This window comes from Stigmatopora nigra, chromosome 7 (assembly GCF_051989575.1).
Source record: "Stigmatopora nigra isolate UIUO_SnigA chromosome 7, RoL_Snig_1.1, whole genome shotgun sequence".
In the NCBI taxonomy this organism is placed as follows: domain Eukaryota; kingdom Metazoa; phylum Chordata; class Actinopteri; order Syngnathiformes; family Syngnathidae; genus Stigmatopora; species Stigmatopora nigra.
The window spans coordinates 6941749-6965827 of record NC_135514.1 but is presented as its reverse complement, the minus strand read 5'-3'; the positions used below and the strand labels follow the sequence as shown (position 1 = coordinate 6965827).

At 39.6% G+C, this 24079-nt stretch overlaps 3 protein-coding genes across 4 annotated transcripts in view; 2 read left to right on the top strand and 1 right to left on the bottom strand.

Moving 5' to 3' along the window:
- The first annotated feature begins 733 nt into the window (after nucleotides 1–733).
- Nucleotides 734–5560, top strand: LOC144198935 (ferroportin). Its single transcript, XM_077720183.1, is given in 8 exon segments — nucleotides 734–875; nucleotides 1137–1245; nucleotides 1347–1408; nucleotides 1761–1920; nucleotides 2234–2349; nucleotides 2511–2637; nucleotides 2723–3715; nucleotides 4485–5560. Coding segments are annotated over 7 exon segments (1824 nt in total). The 5' UTR covers nucleotides 734–875; nucleotides 1137–1139; the 3' UTR covers nucleotides 4745–5560.
- A 1787-nt stretch (nucleotides 5561–7347) lies between these two features.
- Nucleotides 7348–20707, top strand: LOC144198936 (rap guanine nucleotide exchange factor 5-like). 2 transcript variants are annotated; one of them, XM_077720185.1, is made up of 18 exons: nucleotides 7348–7636; nucleotides 10241–10355; nucleotides 10900–11019; nucleotides 12772–12850; nucleotides 12965–13109; nucleotides 13196–13293; nucleotides 15346–15376; nucleotides 15493–15571; nucleotides 16187–16336; nucleotides 16717–16814; nucleotides 17165–17287; nucleotides 17403–17581; nucleotides 18251–18341; nucleotides 18433–18483; nucleotides 18950–19037; nucleotides 19161–19225; nucleotides 19293–19347; nucleotides 19425–20707. In XM_077720185.1, exons 1-18 carry the CDS (start codon nucleotides 7457–7459, stop codon nucleotides 19541–19543), a joined length of 1866 nt encoding a protein of 621 aa, XP_077576311.1. In that variant the 5' UTR covers nucleotides 7348–7456; the 3' UTR covers nucleotides 19544–20707. The 2 variants fall into 2 exon arrangements, with proteins under 2 accessions (XP_077576311.1, XP_077576310.1); XM_077720184.1 differs by lacking the exons at nucleotides 7348–7636; nucleotides 10241–10355 and having other exon boundaries at nucleotides 10377–11019.
- A 1735-nt stretch (nucleotides 20708–22442) lies between these two features.
- Nucleotides 22443–24079, bottom strand: part of LOC144199020 (dynein axonemal heavy chain 11) — a 30432-nt gene continuing 28795 nt past the window's right edge. Inside the window, exons 76-79 of the mRNA XM_077720347.1 lie at nucleotides 23910–24025; nucleotides 23659–23771; nucleotides 23443–23583; nucleotides 22443–23340 (exon numbers count right to left, since the gene is read on the bottom strand). Of these exons, the coding sequence (XP_077576473.1) occupies nucleotides 23093–23340; nucleotides 23443–23583; nucleotides 23659–23771; nucleotides 23910–24025 (618 nt within the window). The 3' untranslated portion in view covers nucleotides 22443–23092. The remainder of the gene's footprint in view (nucleotides 23341–23442; nucleotides 23584–23658; nucleotides 23772–23909; nucleotides 24026–24079) is intronic.

The window sequence follows — 24079 nt, the reverse complement described above, 5'->3', positions numbered from 1 at the left end:
CAATGACATCATGGCAATGTGTACAAACTTCTTTGGAATATGGTTTTTGACCTGTGTAGTTAATTATCTCTTCTTAGTGTCCTCTTTTGGGCCATCATTTGGGGAGGGCAAAGGCCAAATGGCATATTGCATTTCAGTTGATGGTGATTGAAATTATATTCTCTCACACCGCTTCAATTTGAGATGTCATGCCTCATAATTCTGATTTCCCAACCAGGCTTGTCATGGATGATGCTTTCATCATGTTTTCAGGCTTTTAGTTTTTTTGAACATACCTTTTGTCATTTTTTTTTACCTGACAGGTTTGGTACTTGGTGTATGAATCAAGATTGGAAGGTTTAGTGCACATAATATTCACCGAGAAAACTGTAGACTTTGGCATGCTTGTATAAAAACTTACAAAACTGCATGGTGATATCAATTAAATTGATCTATTTTCTGTGGCATTCAATTTCAATGCAATTTGGTAAATTGTGCCATAATTGTTGTCTATCTGTGTGATACCTAAGCTGTACATTATGTGCCTGTGGTAGCAACCTCAGATACGTACCCAGCGAACATGCACATAGGTGTCCTTTTAAGCAGTCAATTTAAAGTTATCCTTTTTGTGGAGTGGGCGGAGGTTGACATTGTCCTCCCCGCTGTCACGTGCTGTGGAATATGCTGGTTGCCTTTGTTATCCTACTGCCTGTTTTGCCTTTCTGGCACTTTCACACAATTGTGCAAATGAGCACCAGGATGCTATTAAGCATTTCAGACTACTACAGCTTGAATTCCAGCTATCAGAAATAACGAGCATCCCTATGTAGGATACATGGCACAACTTACATCATCAAGAAAGAGCAGCAAGGATCAAGTGTAACATCGGAAACGAGGTGACTCACTAACTTTTGACTTGATCAGAGCTTTAGGGGTGCTGTTGTTTGAAGCGATGACAAGTTTGGTTGTTTGACTGGAAAAAAAAAAACATTAGTTTGTTAAGTCCTTTATGCGAAGCTTATGAGCTCATTGTGATGACTTATTGTACAAAAGGTTAAGAATCTAGACATTTACTATTTCTATATCTATTCTATATAATACGATTTCTTTGGATCAATGTCACCTTCTAATACTAAATACATTTCCGTCATGCACAGGCAATGTCCCAGCGAGCCGAGTACTCCCAACGTGGCGGCGTTGTGGTCGAGTTGGAGCCTGAAAACATCAGAAATACAAGAGCTACTAAAAAAAGCAAGAGCATACCAGGTGAGCTCATCCTTGAATACAAACACAAAATGATGGCCATACTCAAATACATTGTATGTAAAGTACCTGTGTCGTATTGATGTGTTTCTTATGAGGTTCAGCACTTATCTACCTCAAGGGTCCCAAGTTCCTCATCTATGTCAGTGGAGCATTATCAATGTGGGTAAGAATCATCTCCTGTACACATGCAAACACACTTGAAAAAGCAGGTTAGTTTTTACTTTAAAAATCCAAAGGGAATGGAGTCTTCCACCTCAATGTTTCCCCAAAAACTGGACGCACTTCCATTCAATTCCATGACTATTTTCTAAGAAAAACATCTCAAAACATATTTGTTCAGGCATATATTGCAGTAGGTGGACTTAATTTTAAGTAAGGGGGTGTACTTTCTCTCTGATGTCTGTGAACTAATATTACAGCAATACAGGCAATATTGTTTTGGGTCAAGATTCCCACCTGTATTTGTTTTTAATGAATCAAAATATCTACAAAATACACACTTTTGTGTTCATCAGGGAGACCGAATGTGGCACTTTGCCATTTCTGTGTTCCTGATCGAACTATATGGACGTAGCTTGCTGTTGACTGCAGTGTTCGGCTTGGTGGTGGCTGGTTCGGTCCTCCTGCTGGGAGCTTTAATTGGAGACTGGGTTGACCGCAAACCTAGGAATAAAGGTAATGTGACACAGATTTCACACCCATCGGAAAATGTGAGCATACATTACTTAGTATCAGGCAAGCGGGTGTTCAATCAGTTCTTCTCAAGCTTGCGGATTAGCCGTCTGTTGGTTTGCTGTCCGGCCATGTGGTAAATTGCATTTCCCTCCCAGCGTCTCAAGTGTAAATCACTTTCTGATTTGATTCTTATAGTCAAAAGCGTCAAACATCACACAGTTCAACAGCCCCTGACATGTGGCTTAGATTAGGTTTATTAAATAAAAATATGACCATGCTCTTAGTCTTTTTGTTTTTGTCTATTTTTTTTTAGTTGCACATGCGTCTCTTTTCATCCAGAATATCTCAGTGACAGTCTGTAGCATTGTCCTCATGTTGGTCTTCTCATACAAACAAAGAATTGAGCAGATCTGGGATGGCTGGCTTACTGTGAGTACCCTCAATGTATTGTATGCAAGCTGATTCGCTCATATGCAATAACAGAATAACTGTGATTATCCCTGCTATTGCTCCCCTCCGTGCTGTAAGCTTGTGACTCCAATCCATCTGTGCTTCCATTTTAACATGTTGCATCGCAAAACTTACACAAGGTGGTTTGTTATACGGTGGTGATCGTCCTGGCAGATGTGGCAAACCTTGCAAGCACTGCGCTGACCATTGCCATCCAGAGAGACTGGATCATAGTCATCACTGGGTATAATCGTGGCCATTTAGCTGGTAAGAAGAAAAATCTCTCTTAATTCACATTGTCACAGTGGGTGAGAAAGTGCATTGAAAAAAGTCTCTCTGTTTCTAACAAAAGGAATGAATGCCACTATGAGGCGGATAGACCAGGTGACTAACATTCTGGCCCCGCTAGCAGTGGGGCAGGTTATGACCTTGGCCTCCAATGTAGTTGGGTGTGGGTTCATTCTGGGATGGAACCTCGTGTCTCTCATAGTGGAGTTTTTCTTCCTGTCACGGGTATATCGCATCGTCCCTGCTCTTTCCCTGAAACCGCCAACGGTGGAGGTGGACCAGGCCAATCTGCAAGAGAAGCATAGGAGAGGATCACAAGGTATGTCACACAAATGACGGTAAAACACTTCTTCCATTACAGTATTTCTGACTGAGGTTTTTTTTGTAGGTCAAGTAGTTCAGTCTCTGGCAACAGGCAACAGCAACACCACCATCCATTTGAAAGAAATCACCAATTTGCCGCTGTGCTTCCGGAGGCTTCGCAGCCTAGTGAGCACTTGCAAGGATGGGTGGATGTCCTACTATCAACAGCCGGTGTTCCTGGCAGGAATGGGCCTGGCGTTCCTCTACACTACAGTACTGGGTTTTGATTGCATCACCACAGGCTATGCCTACACTCAAGGCATAAGCGGCTCCCTTCTCAGTTTGCTGATGGGTGTATCGGCCATCACCGGGCTGATGGGAACCGTCATGTTTACGAGACTTAGGAAGACATACGGTCTGATCAACACTGGCATCATCTCGAGCTGCCTCCACCTGGGATGCTTACTACTGTGTGTATGCTCTGTATTTGCACCCGGGAGTCCCATGGAGCTCAGCTTGCTCTTGCCCTATTTTACCTCCAACTCCTCCACTGAATTTGAAGAGCTAACAAGCCAAAGACAAAAACACATGTCTCCTCTGAAAGGAAGCAGCAATCAACCACTGCTACCCGACCGCTCCTCCATCCACTGGACCAACAACACAGTGCTTTTTGACAACGTGCCGTCCGGCAGCGCACCAGAGTCTTATATCTCCATTATCCTGTTGTTCATGGGGGTCATCACGGCACGCATCGGTGAGCGGACACACACTCGGCATTTAGTGAAGCTCATTTACTTTTACACAGTATATTCACTGGTGAACACTTTGCTTTCCCACTTTGTCAAATGTCACAATCAATACTCAATCTGTCGTAAAACTCTTGTAGTCAAATGTAAAAGGTCACTTCCACAGAAGAACAATTACAAGGCAGCCGATGGGAAACCAGTTAAGTAAACTGATCTTGGTGAAGAAAATATGCAAGATTTGCATCCGTTATATCAAAAGTGAACTGAGGACATATTCACGTTGCCACCAATGAAAGGGCCATACTTGACTACAATCTAAAGCTAGAACCCCAAAATTTCAGAGCTTCAGCAATATGAGAATCAATTTGCAGTAACTCAAAGGCTTATAGTCAAAATGGATTGTACGTTTACTGCCAGTCACTGATGGTGTGCCAGTGCATTCGCCTGATTTCAGTGTGGGCAGCCTGGTATTGATTCCCACTCAACGGGAGTGTGATTGTGAGTGTAACTGTTTTTTTTCTGTTGCCGTGTGTGCCCTCTGAACGACTGGCAACCAGTTTAGGGTTAAGTCCGCCTGTTGACCAATAGTCTGCTGGGATAGACTTCAGTATGGTGTTGACAATGAATGAATGTCTACCGCCGTCAATGGCATTCACAAACATTCCTGAAATTTAAACAAAGTGGGAAATCTTGTCATTGGCAGGCAATAATTTAATTACCTCTGAGTTTTTCCCTCTACAGCTTTTCATTTATAAAACCATGTCATCTGTGTTGCAGGTTTGTGGTCCTTTGACCTAACTGTGACCCAGTTGTTGCAGGAAAACATCAGTGAGACTGAGCGAGGTGTTATAAATGGAGTGCAGAGTTCTATGAATTACCTGATGGACCTGCTCCACTTCATAATGGTCATCTCTGCTCCCCAGCCACAAAATTTTGGCCTCCTAGTTCTCATTTCTGTGCTCTTCATCACCACTGGACACTCTATGTACTTTCTGTACGCACACAAAGCTAAGAGAAAACGTCGAATGGACACTTAAATTGGGGAGACAAGCCTCGCAAATGCAAGCGTGAGATGCTTACTGGCTTACTGACAGCGTGAAAAGTATTGTCTCCACTCTGTTACATGACCTAGCCGTTCATTTCACCACATCACAGCCACAGTCTGTCTTAGCTGCTGCCTTCCTGCAGAGCCTGCATGTGTTAAAGCAGCAAACCAGAACTCAGGTCCAATAGAAATGGGAGCAACACTGTCACATGAATATAAATAGGCGCTATAAATGCAGCAATGAAATCTTTAGGGGATATGTTCAAATGGAATTTACAACAAGACTCTATGCCTAAGTGAAACCCAAAAGATCACAGCGAGTGATGCTTTAAAATCATTTTCTATAAAAGGGAATGGATTGGGATATCTAATTTTAACTGACACAAAAGAAGTGCTGTTATGACGAAAACACTGATACTCAAAACAGAAAGGTATACAGTGAGAGTTTACAGATCCTACTGATCTACCCACCTGGAAATATTGCAGGATTTACAAAACTAGGAAAATAAAGGGAATTATCTATGAGTTAATACAATTCACCTGATTTCTTATCATGAGCAAGATTTGAGTAAACAAATGGTAAGATCATGAGTGCTATTCATTGTAAATATTTTACAAAATGTTTGAAATCAACATTGCCTATAGGCCTAGTGATTATGTTCAACAATAATTCTATATTTCAAGTCTCAAAACAAGTATACAGCACTTACACAACATTTGCTGCTACAACGTTTTTATATCTCTTCCATATACATCTCACAACCATCACCACCTCCACAATAGTGTATATTTGTCTAATTTAGCCGAAACATTTACATATCATGTGTTGTCATTGTTTATTTTAAACTGATAATAACCTCATAATAACGAATCAATAAAATGAAATTTGTCTAGAAATGACTTATGCCTCTTAGCAATGATATCTCCATCATTGTTTTTTTTTTTTTTCCAAACTAGGGTAAAACAGGACTTCCGAAGGGTTAAATTACATACAATAGAAGATAATGTGAAATTGCCCATCATTTTTCATTTTAACTCTAAAATACCATCCAAAGATTAAAATAGTGAACATGTACAACATGCAAAATGAGCTTTCATCATTTCCCCTACAGCAACCCAAATGCTCTTCATGTTATTCCCAGAGTTACGTCCACACCCTAACAAGTTTGACTTTAGGCATTCTCACTTTGAAATTCGTTTACTGAAGAAACTAGGTCAGTGGTAGCACGTAGAAGCTGCAATTGCCTCATAGAGAAAGTAAAGAAAGAGCTCACATGAGCCAATACCACTACAAGGCTATTTGAGCTGTATTCAAGGCTAAGCAGATCCTTTGTCTCGTTAAGGCACTATACTATATGTACCTGTATATCTGTAGAGTCGGAAAAATCTTAAAAAAATATGCAGTTACACCAGGAGATCGACACCAGAAGGTTAAAGTCCAGAGCCAAGAAAATAATCAAAGACATTGACCACCCCAAGAACAGACTGTTTCAGTGGCTCCCCTATGACGCGTGCCTTGGCTTCCTACCATTAAAACTCTCCACACACATATTTACGCATTACACCTGAAATCCAACACACAACATAATACAATTATATCTGTGAATGGTTCATTTATTCATTTTCTGTGCCACACAACCATTCACACTTACACTCATCCCAGCCTACCATGCATCCTCTGAATCTGTAAGAGATGCTTTAATCGTAGGATATCTAGAGTTTTTGTCAAAAACAAAAAGGCCAATTAATACGAAAGAGTAAAAGCAATTGTAATCACAAACCCTTTTTCATGTGGCACTTCAGTGAGTCAGCACATTTTGGACTTGAATGGCCTTGCAAAGACCCAGTCAAGCATTACACTGCTGACCGTGGAAAAATCGATAGAATGTTAATAGATGAAATGGTCATATGGGAACAATAAATGGCCTTGGTCAGTATACAGTGGGTAAATTCCAATGCAAGCTAAAGTTGGAATTATTTTTACTGTAAATCAGTACGACTTTAACCATTTTTTAATGATTGATACCGAAGGTCAGAAAATCCATTATTATATCAATTGAGTCACCACCAATACAGGCATGATTTTAAAACCTTTTTTTACCTTTAACTTTTTTTGTGACGTCACTGCAGTGCAGGCAAAGCACCCCCCGTGACTCTATTGAGGATAAAGCGGTTCAGAAAATTAGATGAGATGAGATTGATTTTGGGGTGGTCGTGGAAAAAAATGAGTTTATAGAGATATATCTCTTTAAATTATTAAATGATAAAATGCATTAATATTGTGTCTTTTCTTCAGCGAGTAATTAATATGAGAACAAGCAACGCCTAAAAAATGTGCCTTGACATTTGCTTATTGTATTGTGTGCATGACTGAACAATGTGTTTGACCTTTCAGTGCAATGCACCCTGCCCAGTGCTGAATCCAGACTCTCCAGCTTTCAGGGATTCTCAAACTTCCTTTTTGGGTGTGTTTGGCTGGCCAGATGTTTCCTGAACCTGCCCTGTTCCTGACTCCCTCCCTGCCCGTGTAGTGAAAAGCAAGAGAAGGACGAGAAGGGTGTGTGTCATTCACCTTTAACGCTCCAATCCAGAAACTACAGGATTTTACCCTGCTGATGACAGACTCGATATTCGGCTTCTTACCTCTTTGAAAGTCAGCTCCAAGTCACCAGTTGTACTCTTTGTCCTGTTCAGTGAGGCAGTGATGTCGTGGGACTGTGGTCTGAAGTACATGTTCTCCGTATCCCCTTCACTGCAACCGGCCAGCATGTGCATCCCGCATGATAAGGAGGAGCTGTCCAGATTGGAGTTGGTCCAGAGACTAGCCAAGGATGGCTGCCGCTTCTTACAGAATCACAGCAAAGGCCTTGAGAAGACAAATGAGGTGAGGAGGACACAACATAAACAAACTTGAGCAACTATGTTTTGGTGTACAACTTGGACATCTCCAAATGATGTGTAGTATCACAAGCGGTGTAACATTTCAGGGTGAAGAAAATGGTGTAATTGGAATACAACTTGTTATTGTGGCTGATGATGTTAAAAAAGAACAATTCCTATGTAGGGCAATACAAAAGTTAAAAGAAATTAAGATGTACAGAACTTAACAATTATAATAAATGAATTTCCATAAAAATATGGAACAGTTAAAAAAATAAGCTATTGTTATTACAAATCTTCATTAAGTGAATACTAGTATGTTTTATCAACAATAAACATGGGGAACGTCATGCAATCTATCTATTTGTCTACTATTTTTAGTTCCCTGTTAAAAAGGTGTCAATAAAATTCAATATAACTATGGAACACATCAGCAAGTAAAAAGAATGGTTTAATATATTAGAGCGAACTGATTATATAGTATTTAAAACCAGCCCATCAAACTTAAAAATGAATGTCCTCTGATTGGATGAGGTAATGGCGGGCTTATTTTCCTGCAGGCTGGTTTGTTGTGATAGCTTGACTGTGCAACAATGGCAGGAAGCCATTGACGCAAGTGGGCCGGACCACCCCGTATGGACAACAACCGTGGACATTAAATAGCTCCTGGTTGAAGTTGAGTGCGTCAGGTCCTCGACCTTTTCTCCAAACTCAAAATCTCTTTATCTCTATTGTCATTCAACATTAATGACGTTCCGTCTGCAGAATGCCTTTACTAATCTTCGCATGAAAGCATGCATGTGACAATATTATGTCATACTGCTGCCATATTTACTGTAAGCGTAGGAAAATAAAGTGCACCAATACACCAACAAATACAAATGTACGCATATCATGTGTTATCCTAGTAGATCCCGGGGTAATACTTGACACAGGAAATATAGAGATTATCCAGATAATGCAATAGTTTACAGTAATCCAATGATGCCATGCACATACGTACGCTACACGTGAGTCATGTACACATCAAAATATGGACATCAAAGAGCTTAAAAAAGTCCACAGATGGACGATTTAGTTGAATGTACCACTGGTATACCACTTTTTTTTCAAATATTTAAGTTCTTCTTCTATTCTTTTTTTTTTTAAATTCTGCATGATTTAAAACCTTCATAGTTTGATCCAAAGTAAAATTAAATATGACTGCTTGGAAGAGTTCTCCTTTGCGAATTAATGTGAGAAAGGTTTGATATGATCAGAGCCTAGTTGCATGGAAGATGGGATTCTCTTATGGGGTTCATTAAATCAACATCAAATGCTTTTTTAAAAAACATTTCGGTGTTTGTACCATTTGAAGCAAATACGTTCTGTGGCAGGACTGACCACTTCCAAGACCGTATCTACTCTATGCCAGAGCATCACACAGTAGAGGGAATCCCTCCTGCCAAAAAAATGCATCTGGACCTCAAAGACAGAGAAAGGATAAAACCATTTGAAATCACATTGCTCCTCAGAACTCTTCTGCAGTTTAAAGAATCCATTTGGGAATACTCCAGGCCTAGTTGGACTGGTCTAATAAGAGCTGACCGTTTCTTTGTAGTAACCACAATGCTCAGTTAGTGTGCATGACTAATGGCTGAGTGGGATCAATAATTTATTGTGAGGAAAAGTTTGTTTGTGTATTGACTAGTGCAATGTTGACAAACTCAGTTCATTTCGATCAACTGGGTTTACAGTTGAAGGCAAATGAAACTCCTCTTTGCCGAGGATGCTTGGATTGGAATATTATTTTGTATCTTGCTAAAAGTGTGGAATGTGTGTACAATTGTACCTTAGACTTGTTGGACTCGAAGTTAAAGCCTCTGCCTTGCAGCTCTCCTTTTTGAGGGTTAGCCACTGAATTGTTACAGGGATGCCCACCATTCCAAAGTCGAAAGCTAGAATGAAAGAACAATGAAAGTGAGCACAAAAGAAAATGGACACATTTGTGTTTTGCTTTTCAAATGTGTGGAATGTGTCCTTTTATCAACTATAAAGTATTTAGTGTGACCTAATTTGGCAGCAACAGCTAGAAGTTCATTAAAATGGGAATGAAAAAAAGAGTAATTAATTAATTAAAATATCAGCTCATTTAATGTAAAAACAAAGCAAAGTATTTCAATGAATTATTTCATGGATAAGTGGGAGCATTTGATGAATTTATTTTATCTGTGTAATTTACCTATGAAAGCCAGTAGGCTGTCCTTTAAGTAATAATATTTTGTTTTGGGATAATTTGTAGAAAATGAAAAAAAAGAAAAGAACAAAACCACACTTAGGAGAGAGAGCCAACGTTAACCACACGCCACCGAGAACCCCAAAGGCACTAGTCATAATTTAATGAGCCGACAATAGGAATCACTCATTAAAATATGCATGAGCCACTTATGTTAATACTGATACAGTCTGAATAATGATCAATGGAAATTGGGCTTCATTTACAGTGCCAGCTTTGACAAAGCATTGTGATGGAAATCACGGGTGATTTGTGTTGGACGGGAGTGAGGTGGTGGGGGGTATCTCCTTGGTGATAATACAGTCCCTCCCTCTCTCCATCTCTCATGTCCAGCCCGTCCAGAGTGACGAGGCAGTACGCGTGCGGGAGCGGGGCCGCTGCGTTCTGGTTCTCCGGAGGATGTCGTCACAGTCCATGAGGGGAGGAGGGAAACGGGAGGAGGAGGAGGAGGAGGCGCTGAGGAAGCGGAGGTAAAGCCACTTTACAAACCCAAGCCTGCCTCTCTCTCTGACGCTTTCTCCAGCTGTGTTTGGCTCTCACTGTCACAAACGCATCCGTCGCAACTCGGGTGCTTAACGGACTCTGTTGAACGGACTTAAACAGCATGAATCTGTGAGCGTCAATCTGAGCAAGTCGTACATAGGCTTGTTTAGACTACTCGAGAGGGCGGTGGTGGGTGCCGGACTCTGGATGGCAGGGTAAAGGGGCATGCAAGAGTAACCACAGTAACATTGCCAGCGTGAGGGTGAGGATGAGCCTGCCGCGGGATGAGATGCTGCTGCTGCACGTCGCCTTGGTGGAGCAGGAGGAGGATGAGGAAGAAGACGAGGGAGGGTCCGAGGAGGAAACCAGCGGCAGTGGACGGGTCGAACCGTCCACTCTGCCCACGTTTGATGTGCCCTACTTTCGCTACATCGATGAGGAGGGCACAGAGGGCGAGGAGGAGTGGAGCAGCAGTCGCTCGCTCTCCTCCATGGACGAGGACTCATCCACTGACTCTGTGGTGTCTGACAGGTATACTGTGGTGTCAGGGACCGCAGAGAAAATCCTGGATCACCTGCTGAATGACCTCAGACTGGAGGACAAGTCAGGCACACAGGTCAAAGATACTGGTCAGTAACACACCTGCAAAATCGGTCCCTGTTAATGCTTTGTTTGGTTTCATGTTCGAAATTACAAATGTTTAGGAATGTTTCACTATAAAATGTCATCGTTATAAACCAGTGACTGCTGTGGATCAGATTGGCTCACAGCCAAAATGTTCTGGATTTGACTCACAGGTCGAAGCCTATTGGGTTAGTAGTAAGAATTTCCTCCTGAATAGATGTATAACAAAATTGCCTATAAATGCTAAATGATGGCAAAGCTCTAAACGAATTTAAATGAATGAATTAACCTGCACACTAATCACCAAATACTGCCATTGATCTTTTTAGATTAATGGAAGATAGAGTGCCAAAAAAATCTGAAAATGGATCAATGAAAAAGCCAAATTGAAGGATTTGGTTGTAATTCACAACCCTAAATTATCCATAGGCTGCTTAAGTGAAAAAGATCATATAGTGCTTAACTCATGACAAATCTGGAAACCACTCCCACCCCCCGTTAAAATGGGATAGACACCTGCTCACTGGGGATCATCGATTCAAATTTTTCTTCTACTTATTCTAAGCAGTCATTCCCTGTTTTTCCCCCATTTATATGGCAGGCATGCATTTCTTTTGAATGGAAAAAACAATCAACAAAATCACTCACTTCTGCTTGTGGCAGCAGGTATGCTAATAATAATGTGACTCTGTTGCCAGGGCAGAGGAAACTCTCTGTAGCTCGGAAGAAAAATGGTGATTGCAGTAGTGAGAGAGTAGTGAGAGGGAGACCTCCACTATAAAAAGGACAGGGGGGAGAGGGAATGCGACTTACATATTACGTTTTCTAGTAAGCGCCATTGGTCAATGAGATGCAAGCACAACACCTCAATGCTGACCATTACTCATTCTGATGAGGAAGTGAACAAATGGATCTCACTGGATTTGTTAAGGAATAAATGTTGCAATTATAGTCAACACAGTGTGTCCAAATACGAACAGTGTTCTAGAAAACCTCTTGGATTGACTAAAAAGCCACCTAGATACTTTTGGCAAAATGAATGTACTACAAATGCAAATATAGTATCTAATTGATTAAAAAAAAGATAAATAGGATTTAGATTGATAAAGATACTACAGTGATCCAATCTAAGATTACCACAGCACAGCATATTGAGAAAAGAACAGTGTTTTTACATGTTGTTTTCCGCTCATTATTGAATAATATTTAAAGTAAAAATGTAAAAAATGTAGATTTTTTATTTTTATTTTCTAAATTATGAATTTAAAAAAACTCTTTGTTAATGCTTGTAAAGGAATAAAAGCCTTTTACTTAATTAGCCGATGATTAATATAAATGTACTTCAGCCCGGAAAAAGGACGCACAGAGGCAGAGAAGCACATTAAAATAATAGTTTAGCGTGATCAGTCAGACTTCATGATAGTGTGCAGTAAGTCAGCCAAAACACTAACAAGTGTATTTTATCAACACTTTTCCAGGCTCAGTAGGTAAACGCGTGTGACACTGAAGATAGAGCCATGTTTGGGCTTGTTTGGACTTGGCTCGGCTAAATAGAGGTCCACTATTCTCGTCCAACTGCTGAAAGTGATCATCAGAGACTCAAAAGACTTTTACTCACTGAAATGTCTCCCATCTTTCCTTCTTTGAAATGGCTCCACTTCATAAATGTGTCATCCTGGAAAAGATAGAGCATGTTAAGTAGTCCAGAAGCATTGCAAAGGTGCTGCTGTATTTCAATGATATGTCTTTGTTTACAGACACCCTTTTGGATGACTTTCTGCTGACTTACCCAGTGTTTATGTCGACCAACGATTTATGTCAAGCACTTCTGGGACAATATCCTTCGAGAACAATGGAATGGTGTCTCCTTTTTAACTCCCAGTAGTCGACAAGCACTTGAGACAAGTCAGGGTCAAACGTCTTACACTTGAAGCCTTAACCAATGATTACTTATTGCTGTAAGCGCTGCAGAGTTAAGGAAGACATGAAAGAGGCTCTGGAGAGAAAACAGAAAGTGGCACACCTGGTGTCGCAGTGGATGCATCGCTGCAGGGATTTCCTAAGGGAGGACGAGCATGTCAAATTGTTCATGAAGGTAGAGGACAATGGTTTACAAAAAAAAAGAGGAGGGAGGTGGTATTGTAACAGGGATAAATTAAATTAGTCGACTTTTACTTCCAGACTTTGTACCGCTACATGCTAGATGACCTTTACGAGCACCCAACCTTGGAGGGGGACGTGAGGGAGCTGCAGAAGCTCTACCAGCTGCATCGCAGACAGTGAGTAACATCAGAGGTCATCAATGGATAATTATACCTGTCTAATGACACTAATTTGCTGTGTTAAACATGAATACAAATCAAATACAGTAATTAACATTTATAATTGAATGCACGGGAAAGACAAAATATTTTATGCTCAAACTTACAAATTTTTTTGTTTTTAGAAAATAATCGTGATTGTTGAACTGTGGCAAGTTCTAAAAGAGCTGGGATAGGCTCATTTTTAATGATGCGTTACATCACCTCTTCTATAAATAACATCAGTAAGGTTTTGGGAACTGGCATTGTCACACGCATCTTTAAATAGGAATTAGTGAACTTTGCATCATATTTGCTTGTCCATGACACCAATCTGTTCCCAATTAGCCTCATCACCAGAGGGATGTTCCATTTTAAACTACACGTCCCCCTATATTCTGTCTTTTTTTGGGTCAGGGTTATCTTTTGGAAAGTTTTGCGACCATTAAAATACAAAGTTAAAAATTATTTGCTAAATGCAATAAAGTTGATCAGTTTGAACTCTAGAATTGGTGTTACATATTGATATTAAAAATAAAAATCTGAGGCAACAAAAATTGACCTTCTGCAGAACTGGTGCAGTTCTGAAAGGAAGTTTCAAGCTAAACCAGACAAAGGAAAAGCTTCTTCTCTCATCAATGCATCTATTCAGAAGCTGGTGAGGAAACACAGTGTTCGGGGCTATCATGCGTGGAAATATCAAAGTCAGGGAGCTCTTTAGGGTGAATCGCCATAAATGAGGGAATAAAACAAAGATGAGCCTGCAGATGGATCACAGCTTTATGCACCTTGAAAAAAAGGAAGAACCTATCGACACTGAAACCGAAAATCTTTTACAAAATTCTCATTTTTAGTTAATAAATATTCAACTAAATCAATACACGAGCATCATTTTAGGGGACTGTAGAAAGACAACACCTTTGGATTGGTGAAGCTCTGTTATGTTGCTACATTCAATACAAAACACCACATGCTGTGAAGCGGTGGAAGTTACTGAAGCGAGGATGCAATTTTAATAGACCCTCATTTGGCACATTTTCTGTCCTTGCTTAGTAAGAGCAGGGTAATCGTCAATCCGCAGGATTTTGTGAAAAGTGATGGAGAATCCTGCTCACTACCAAAAGAAAAGAATTGACTACATGACCCTCCTTGGTGGAGGTAACAATCCCCCCCAGCTGCTAGACACTTGCCATGTGTGACATGCATGACCCCCCCTGTCCCTCTTTCCATGGACCACCGTCTCCAATCAGAATCTCTCTGGGGAGGTTCTGTCCTGCTGCCCATTAGAAGGCAGTACAAATGATCCTGTCTAACAGTGCTGCTGCTTCTGTTGTCGTTTTTTAACACGGACTCATTCCATCTTACATTCAGAAAGGGAAACCCACCATAACCACAGGACCTTGCTGGTTGTTACTAAGTGACATTCCCTACTATTTATGGTCTTTTTTTACAATGAAGCCCATTGCAAGGACAAGATTAGCTGCTTTGTACTACAGAATGCAGACTGAGCCAATCTAGCATTTCAGCAAAAGAAAGCCTGTCGTGTTCAGAAAGAGCTCAGTAAGTTAATTGCATTACTACTCGAGAAGCCTTTCGTGAGGATGCCTCATGATTCACAGCAGTGCACTTTGAAATATATTTTCACAAGCTGCCCTGCCAACAGCTCCCTCTGGGTAGGCTTTGTGCCAACATGCCTATTGTGATGCAAAGTACCCTAATAGACACAGGGCTATCCATCATACCCATCCGTAAAGAGAGAGGTGAATAAATAAAAAAGGTTTGGGAGGGGGCTGTGGTTTGGGGAGGGGGGCACCAATCTTCTCTCACCTACTTGACATTGACTTGAGATAATGAAGTGAACCATTACATGAATATGTTTTGATTAGATGCTGTGTGGGATGTATTTTATGCAAATCAAAAGGGAAAATTCACAAGACCTACTTTAAGGGATAAATAATGAAATATGTTTAGGCCTATGTTAGTTGGTGTTTTATTATTATTATTTATTATTATTATTATTTATTTTCACAGCACAGTGGAGGAATACTCTCCTCAAAGAAAGGTGAGTGAATGATGTATCTAAACAAGCTTTTATGTACAAAGTGTACAGTTTAAGAATCAGACACATTTCCTGTCTAGGTGGGGATTGTTGTTCAGTGACCATTTCCTTTCTTTTAGAGCAAAACACTTCTCCACCAACTGAGCCAAAAAGAGAGTGAGGTCCTTTCAGGGGGCATACACACACAGACCAAGGAAGGTAAAGAAATTCACATTCCTGTCATCATTGGCTGTTCCTTGAACTGTTCTGGTGAAGCATTATTTTTAGCAGTAGCGAAATTGGGATTCTGCCGAGGACTGAATGTGACAGTTTGGCGTGCACATTCCTGAGTTATGATTTGGCCGCGGAAAACAATGCAAACGCTGGTCGTAACAGCATGCTGGCAGGAAAGCTCTCAAGGGAAGTGATAATTCAGGGAAGATGACAACGGCTGTTTTTTGGGGAGAAAATACAAAATAGCGTGCATTTCCCGTGGAAGTGAGGAACAAAGATTGCAACTGGTGTGTATTGTGTTGTCACTGTGACATATAGCCTCGAGCATCTAATATAGGGAGATGATTAAAACCAGCAAGAATCTTATTGCCAAAGACACCTGAAATGTGCTCGAGAAAAGATCCTGCTTAAATTTGGCACATAGGTGATATTTTCTTTTTTTTGCAAGAGTTTGAAGATTAAATTCAATATTTTGCAAAATTCTAGTATTGGCTGTCACTGTTTTAGAATGATTTGGGTTTATTATAACCATCATTAATTTCTTTGATAAGCATTAGGTTTCTTGCCTTGAAATATTTTACTGTGTGTGTGCTTGTGTAGTATCATGCCATGTGTATATCACAATGGACTCCTACCTGAGCATGAGAGTCCATCCCGGTGTTGTGGCTCTGGAGGTGTTACAAGCAGTGGCTGAGAGGATGGACCTCTCTCCTGGTGAACTTGTGCTGGTGGCCGTCACTTATCCTGGAGGTAAACAATACATGTTCACAAGGTGGTCAATATAATGTTTTCCTTGATTTAATCCAATTGAACCTAACTTGAATGCAGTTTTGTTAGGAAGATGACCACCCACTTGACAGTTAGCGAGTTACACTATTCAAAACCAAAACAACCAACCAAATTACTGATGTTACCACCATTAACCTTTACTTATTTTCAAAACTGGAGTATATTTGTTTCAAACACTGGCTGCAACATTTAAAAGAAGGACCATTTTATAGTCAATCAATAAACAGTTAAGTCATTGTCTGTCTTCCTCTAAATGTCGTCCTATTTCTCGCACACTACTTGACTGATCTTGCCTGATACATGCCGTTAGCAATATGTTATACCTATTTTTCTTCTCACAGGCAGACTCCTCCTGCAGCCTCATGACACACTTTTCTCTCCATCCCTACGGCCAGTGGGAAGACTCCATGTTTGTAGAACGGACTTGGGTGAAGTCCTGGTAGGAAAAAACACATCAGTCACTTTTCACCTACCCAAGTCATAAATAAAACATAATTCAACACATATACATATGTATTGTAAAATACTGAATATGAATAATATAATCAAGTCCGATATGCAGGTTTTGTATTACATTGACGGCACAGTTTTGACTGCAGGGGGCAAAAGAAGCAATATAAATGCAGATAAGAAATTGGGCAAAGTGGAATATAGTGTGCACATTCAAAAACAGAACTCAAAAAAGTCAAGTTTTAAGCCCCTGTGTTAAAAGAAATATAAATATTAAATATAAATATAAATATAATATAAATATTGGGTCACATTGGTTTTATTTTCATCCTTCCACAGAAGCCGTTTACGGAAAACTCTAAACTACAACAGAGAGCGGCCCGCATGCTGAGCCTAAACACATGGGACGTGGCTGTCGCTCTCACCAACATTGATTTGACCTTATTTGACGCCATTCACGAGGTTTGTACTGGAACCTAAGCTTCATTTTTGCAATAATTCTGATGGGTAAATGCCCCACCTAAACTACTCAATTCCAATCCCACCTCTCTCATGAGCCAAATTGCTGTTTTTGCAGCAAGAACTGATCTACTTCACGTTCAGGCGCCCTAACAGCGGTGCCCGTACTGTGGCGCTAGATTTGCTACTCGAGCGCTGCAATGAGATCCAACTGTGGGTGATGACTGAAGTGCTGTTGTGCATGACGCTCTGTCAGAGAGTACAACTTATCAAGAAGTTTATCAAGATTGCTTCCCAGTAAGCATCCATCTAATCATTGCCATAAACACTTCCCTAAACACACACGACCTTAACCTTTGCTCGCTCATACGTGTTACAGTAGTCACGTTGAACATGTAAAGCAGACGTTCAAAGAATGGTTCTGACTGAGTTTGAATGCAAATATGCTATTTGAATGGTCAGTTTACTCATTCATTTTCTGTACTATTTATCCTCACATGGGTCGCAGAGGGTGCTGGGAGCTTATCCCAGCTGACCTTAGGCACCTGAATTGGTGGCCAGCCAATCCCAGACCACAATAGGACAGACAACCAATCAAACCTAGGGCCAATTTAGAGTGTTCATCCAGCCGGAGTACCCGGATAAAACCCACGCAAACTCCACACAGTGAGGAGCGACCTGGGATCAAACCCCCGACCCGAAAACTGTGACCACTCGGCCTCCGGGCAAGTCAGTTTATATAATCAATTTTATATTGGGTTTACCATTATAAACATTGATTCATTTATGTGGTCTGATAATATCCCAATTGCAAACTCAAGGTGTTGCGTAAATGAGGAAATTGTTTGTTGCTTGCAAAACTTTTTTGCGGCAGTGCTGCATCATCTAGTGGCAAATCAATGAATTACATGATTGTGTTTTCTGGCGAGCTGGCTAATGTTTTCTTGACTGCATGTCTTTTGGAAGCTGCAAGGCACAGAGGAACCTTCACTGCTTGTTTGCAATTATAATGGGTTTGAACACTGCTGCTGTCAGTCGCCTCTATCAGACGTGGGAGGTAACAATAACATCATTTAAAATAATAATTCAATATTATGGGTTTTTTCTTTCTAATCAATTCATGTAATATGTCATTTTTATTACTGCAGAAAATTCCTGGCAAATTTAAAAAGCTGTTTTCTGAGCTGGAGAGCATCACAGTAAGTGCATTCTGATGTACACATTATAAACATGGCCTATTATTCTGTGTGTGGTAGTTATATAAATTGTGTTTATATACTTCAGTATACTAGAATTCCACTAAACTACAGACATTAGATTATTTTAGAACATAGGCAAGTTTTAAGTGGCCAACACCTTACTAGAAAGTATTACTCTGAGTGCATTTTGTGTTCATTATTATTGTTTTTTGAAACTTTCAAATGTGTCTGCAATAAGCGTGTTGTATACACTTTTAAATGCAGTGCATACATTTCGCCTCTTAACTTTAAAAATTGAAATATCTGCATGTGCAGACCTTTTGATATAGAGTGCCAATTCCTTTATCGGGGAATGAGGGAAAGAATACCTATATATGTGTATGGATTTCAAAGGTGTCCCAGTGCATGCATTAAGATCGCAGAAGCTAAACATACCCCACTTTCTTTATATATACCATCTTTACAGGATCCCTCACTGAACCATAAAGCCTACAGGGACACCTTCAAGAAGATGAAGGCACCAAAGATCCCCTTTCTTCCTTTGCTACTTAAAGGCAGGTTGCACTCATTACCATTTGCATGGGGGCGTATAAGAAGGGGATACTTGACCTCAAATATCTCAAGATGTATTCTTAATTCTCTTTTGCACTTCTTTAAGCAGTACTGTTTCTTTTCAGATATCACATTCATTCATGAAGGCAACAAAACATTTCATGATAATCTGGTCAATTTCGAAAAACTGGTAAGATGCAAGATGCAAATTTCTAATGACTTTGATTACTGATATGATCGTCACTCATCTTCAACAGCACATGATCGCAGACACGGTTCGCCTCATCAGACAGAGTCAAAAAGATCATTTGGGTCAGTACTCATGTTTTGTGCTTTTTTTTTTTGGTGTGAGGATTTGGCAATAAATTATCTCTCTTTACCCTCGAAAGGAAATGTCTTAAGACCAAAGAGCAGTGCAGAAGTGCGGGCTTACATGGATAATCTTCATATAATTGACAATCAGGAGACCTTGTTTGAACTGTCTCACAGGCTGGAGCCTCGAATTTGAGCAGACAGACTTCTCACCCAATGTAGCCTTATAACTCAGGACCATAACAACAAATCGAAGGCACTTTGGCTGGATGGCCACTAGAGAGAGCTGGTTAATCAGGAAATATTTATCAGATAACAAATTGTTTTTGTTACTGTATAAATTTTTGTAAAGGCTTACACACAGACATGCGAGCATATTAATGGTTTCAACATTTTCACAGCAGATCCTGCTTTAGACAGTTGCTGTTACCTTCATGTCCAGCCGATGGCAGCATTAGTTAAATTGTTTTAATATTTCTCAGCTAGTTCAATCTGGGGTTGTGGCTCTTGTGTTTTCTCAACCTTTTTAGAACCGACTCATAGTTAACATGAGATAAGCTGACGTCAATGCCACAAAAATATTAAGACTAAAATAATTATGATATCTCAATTTTAGAGGGAAATCTGGTAACACTTAATTGAACAAAATGCAATTACATTCTGCAACGTGAATGGCAACAGGTAAAAATACAGGTTAATTGTATTTTTTTGTGATTTAATTAAAAAAAATCAATTATACATTTTAGTTAGACTTTTTAAACTAGTATAAAATCAAAAACATGCTGTGCACAATCAATATAATGAGGCAACAAATACATTAGTCTATATTATACTCAAAGTTAGTTCATAAAGATGAATTAAAACAGCAAACATTTTTAAATTTATATTTGTGTTTATAGTGCCATAAAAGATATGGTCTGTCAATAATTTAATCTTATTTACATGGATAATGTAGTGTTCTAGAGGGGGTGAAGGCAAATATCAACTGTTCCTTTTGGGGAAATGTTAAGTTACGTAGTGGTGTACTTTCAGTAAATTCTGTGTACACTTAGTGGAAAGTTATAGGAAACAAATGTTTCTAATTTAAAACTTTAAATGATTGCTGCTTACCTTGATGTATCTTAAATTGTGACTGAGTAGAATGTACATTATATTTCATTCATATATTTTAAATCCTGACTGATAAACACGTCATATTTTTTATATGTGCAGTATTAAAAGAAGAATGTTTGCGCGCATATCCTATTTATTTGTTGTAAAAATATTTTTTGTATTCTCTCAATTGATACTGTTAACATTTTCATCTTGCTGAACAGTTTTGGCTGATCTGTGTGGCATAGTAAACTATGGGTTGACCCAGTGTGCATATAATAAAATATTTTTCTTAAAACTGATCTGAGTCATGTAAAATTTAACTTTTAATTGCACTTTTTAAAATAAAAAACATGTTTTTTTAATGAGTTGTGAGAATGAGAAAGAAAAAAGAAATCACCTACCTGTTACGTCGAAACAATGATGTAACCTTTCGGCCCCAGACTGTAAAACAGTGAAGAATAGCACAAATGTTAAACACAATGGGAAAAAAGGATAAAAATCACATACTGCTTGAGATGCTCAACATTAAAAGAAAAAAATGGCTTCATAGTGCAGTATATTCCACAAGGAGCAGATTTAAAGTCAGTGAAGATATGAGAGGACATGGAACTTTATTATGCATGTACCAGCCCACTTTGCTCTCAACTAACGTCCATTCATCTCAGGAGACAAGACATTTCACTTGGTCTACACCATGTTACTGGGCCATCAACTGTAAAAAATATGTATGTTTGTTGTGGTAATTGTGAATTAAATAGCATAGTTGGGGGGGGGTTATAGAAGCAGGCATGATTGATGGGTCAAGTGATTGAATGTTAGTGCCTAAAAAGAAACTCCTTCTGGGTCTTATTTTGTTCTCTTTTAGCACTATGTTAATTTTTCTCCCTGATGGTGAAAACACTTATGACAACCCAAGTCAAGCAATCAATAGGCAAGCTCTTTCACTTTGTCTATACAGTATAAAATAGGACACCAATGGCTAATGGCCACAAGGTCTTTATAGTAACATAGACATTTGCTGTCGACGACATCCAACAGCCAATTAGAGAAAGGAATTTGAACATTAAAATGTATCCAGTCAGTCAAATAATGTATAAGTAACGTTCAAATTATGTGGTTTTAATTAGCAAATTTATGACCAACATATGGAAAAAATTAAGAATTTGCAGTGTACATATATTCTTTATTCCTCCTCTATATAATGCATTTTTTTAGAAGATGACATTTGCAGTGTTGTGGAGCAGCCTTCCACATTATAACAGCATTTAAAGTTTTGAATATTTTGCAATCTTACTTACCATAATTGTAGCATTTGTAGCCAACATGAGTAACGAGCGTATTGATAGATTTTGAATCTGAAACAAAAAAAGCAGTAATTTACAATATGAATTGTATTCATGTCAACAGCAAGTAGGAAGAAGTCAGATGTGCATTTCTGCTCTTACTACAATCCATCAGCAGACAATGTTGTTAACCAGGTGTCCTTCTTGGCATTTGAACATGAATAACTGTGACATGGCCCCTGCTGCGTCGGGGCAAGCGTACCCTGCCATTTCCGCCCAAATACAGTAGGCACGTTATCATTTCCTTGTCACCAAATAACTGGCTAGATGCTGTGGGATACTAATGAGAGGAAAAGAGGGCAAATGAAGAGACACTACAGGGATGACGAGTTCTTCATTTCCTGTGTGCGATACAAAACAAAGTCAATCTTTCATCCTCCACTTTTCTGTCTGCAGATAGAACGGATGCAGGAGGAGATTTAACCGAAAAAGAAGCATTAGTATTTAAAAAAACATTTCACATTCATTTTCACACAATTTGCAACGTCTATTTAACACAATTGAACTTCTTGAAACTGAAAACCTCTGTGCACACGCAATACCATTTCATATTTATTTGTGAACATTCTAATGTGTTTTTGTCATGTACATCAACATTTGCACATTTTTTTTGTTTTCAATTAGCCAAAAACCAGTCTGCTGACAATGTGTGGGTAATTTGGGTTTATCTGGACAGAGTGCAGACTGATAAAAGATGTGTAATCTGATGCGCTGCTGTCTCATTGAGAACTATCAATGGCTTTGAATAGGTTTCTTCAGCCGGCCCGGCGGAATGAATTACACTGGTCCGTTAGTATTCTGCCGAAGCGGTGCTAAAGGTCAATGTCAAATGCACCTCATTTAAAAGTCAATAGCAACCATGCGCATCATCTCCTGGGAATTCAGGCCGGGAACTCTCCAGACGGCATTGTGTATCATTCAGTTAGTAGAGGACACCCAGCAAGCTTTTTTTTTTAATCTTGACCTTCTAATAAAACATGCTCCCTATCCCAAATTACATGGCTGAAAATTGAGACATAAGCTCCCAACAAATCATGGTTGGATTGACCCATCTTGGGTGAGAGCTTCAACACTGCCTGGATTATATGAGCTACTCTAAAAATATAGGGTGTGGTCTTTTTGTCAAACTATTGTAAGATCTCACTAAAAAGAAAATTATGCCACAAGAGCAGTGTTAAAAAAAAATACTGTTTTGCAAAAAATATGAACAGGTTCTAAAATTACATGACTAATTACAAATAGCTTTCAACATGTGATGCAAAATAATACTAATGGCAAAAATAATACTATTTGCAGGCCATGAGTGGTCAAATAGAAAGCAGCAGGGCTGCACCAGCTAAAATCCACTTTGCGGGAAGCTGTTTGTTTCGTAGGTAAAATGTCCAAACATATGTGGATCCACGATTTTTTGTACGGTACACGGGACACTCATACGTGTTTTTCAGCTCCTGCTCTTCCGCCAGTACGGCTCGTACATACAGCACCGGCATGGGAGGAGTCAGATCTCTCAAAACTGCTTCGGCGATGACTCCCGACTGAATGTCCCATCGCGCTCCTTAAGTGACATTAGGGTATGGTATATATTGAGTTCAACTGGCAACCCTAACTGTTCTTAGTGTTCTAATTTAACAAGGATAATATGTTGTATTGATTTTACCTTCCATGAAAAGGCCATGAATGTAGGCCCCCTCCCGTGGTGGATGCCCAAAATCATCTTTTGACTTCTTTGTCACATCAGCCGTTAATGTCATCTTGTCTAGAGGCCACTGATTTTTACGAGCAATGCTCTGGAGGATAGCTGTAAAAAATGTGTCAGAATGTTTAAAGTATCGATTATCTACTTGTCTGTCTTTCTGTTTTATTGAGAGCTTACCGGTGAGGAAAGATTGTGGATTAAAGAGGCCTGAGAGCCAAACAACAGCAGGAAGAACAAAGTCCTGTGTCCAGCTGTCCAGGACCTGACAGCTACACTTGATATCACTGAACCTAAAATGCAAACAAAATCGCAATGTGGTCTCCTTTATGAACAGAAAAACAAATTGGTTATAAATTGCTAGTTGTCCATTGTCTAAAATAACAGCGGCGGAGTATGGATAAAAAAAAAGCAAGCTTCATTTTATTTACCACCGCGCCAGTGATTTGGTGGAGGCATAAGCCAATCTTGCCCAAGAATCTGGTACGGCATCACTGAACAAGGCCGACTGTAGCGTCTCCATGGTGGATGAGATGGTGAGCTCTCCCTGTAAACACATAAACAACAAAGTAGTTATCAACTCTTGCGCATTTAGAGTGAG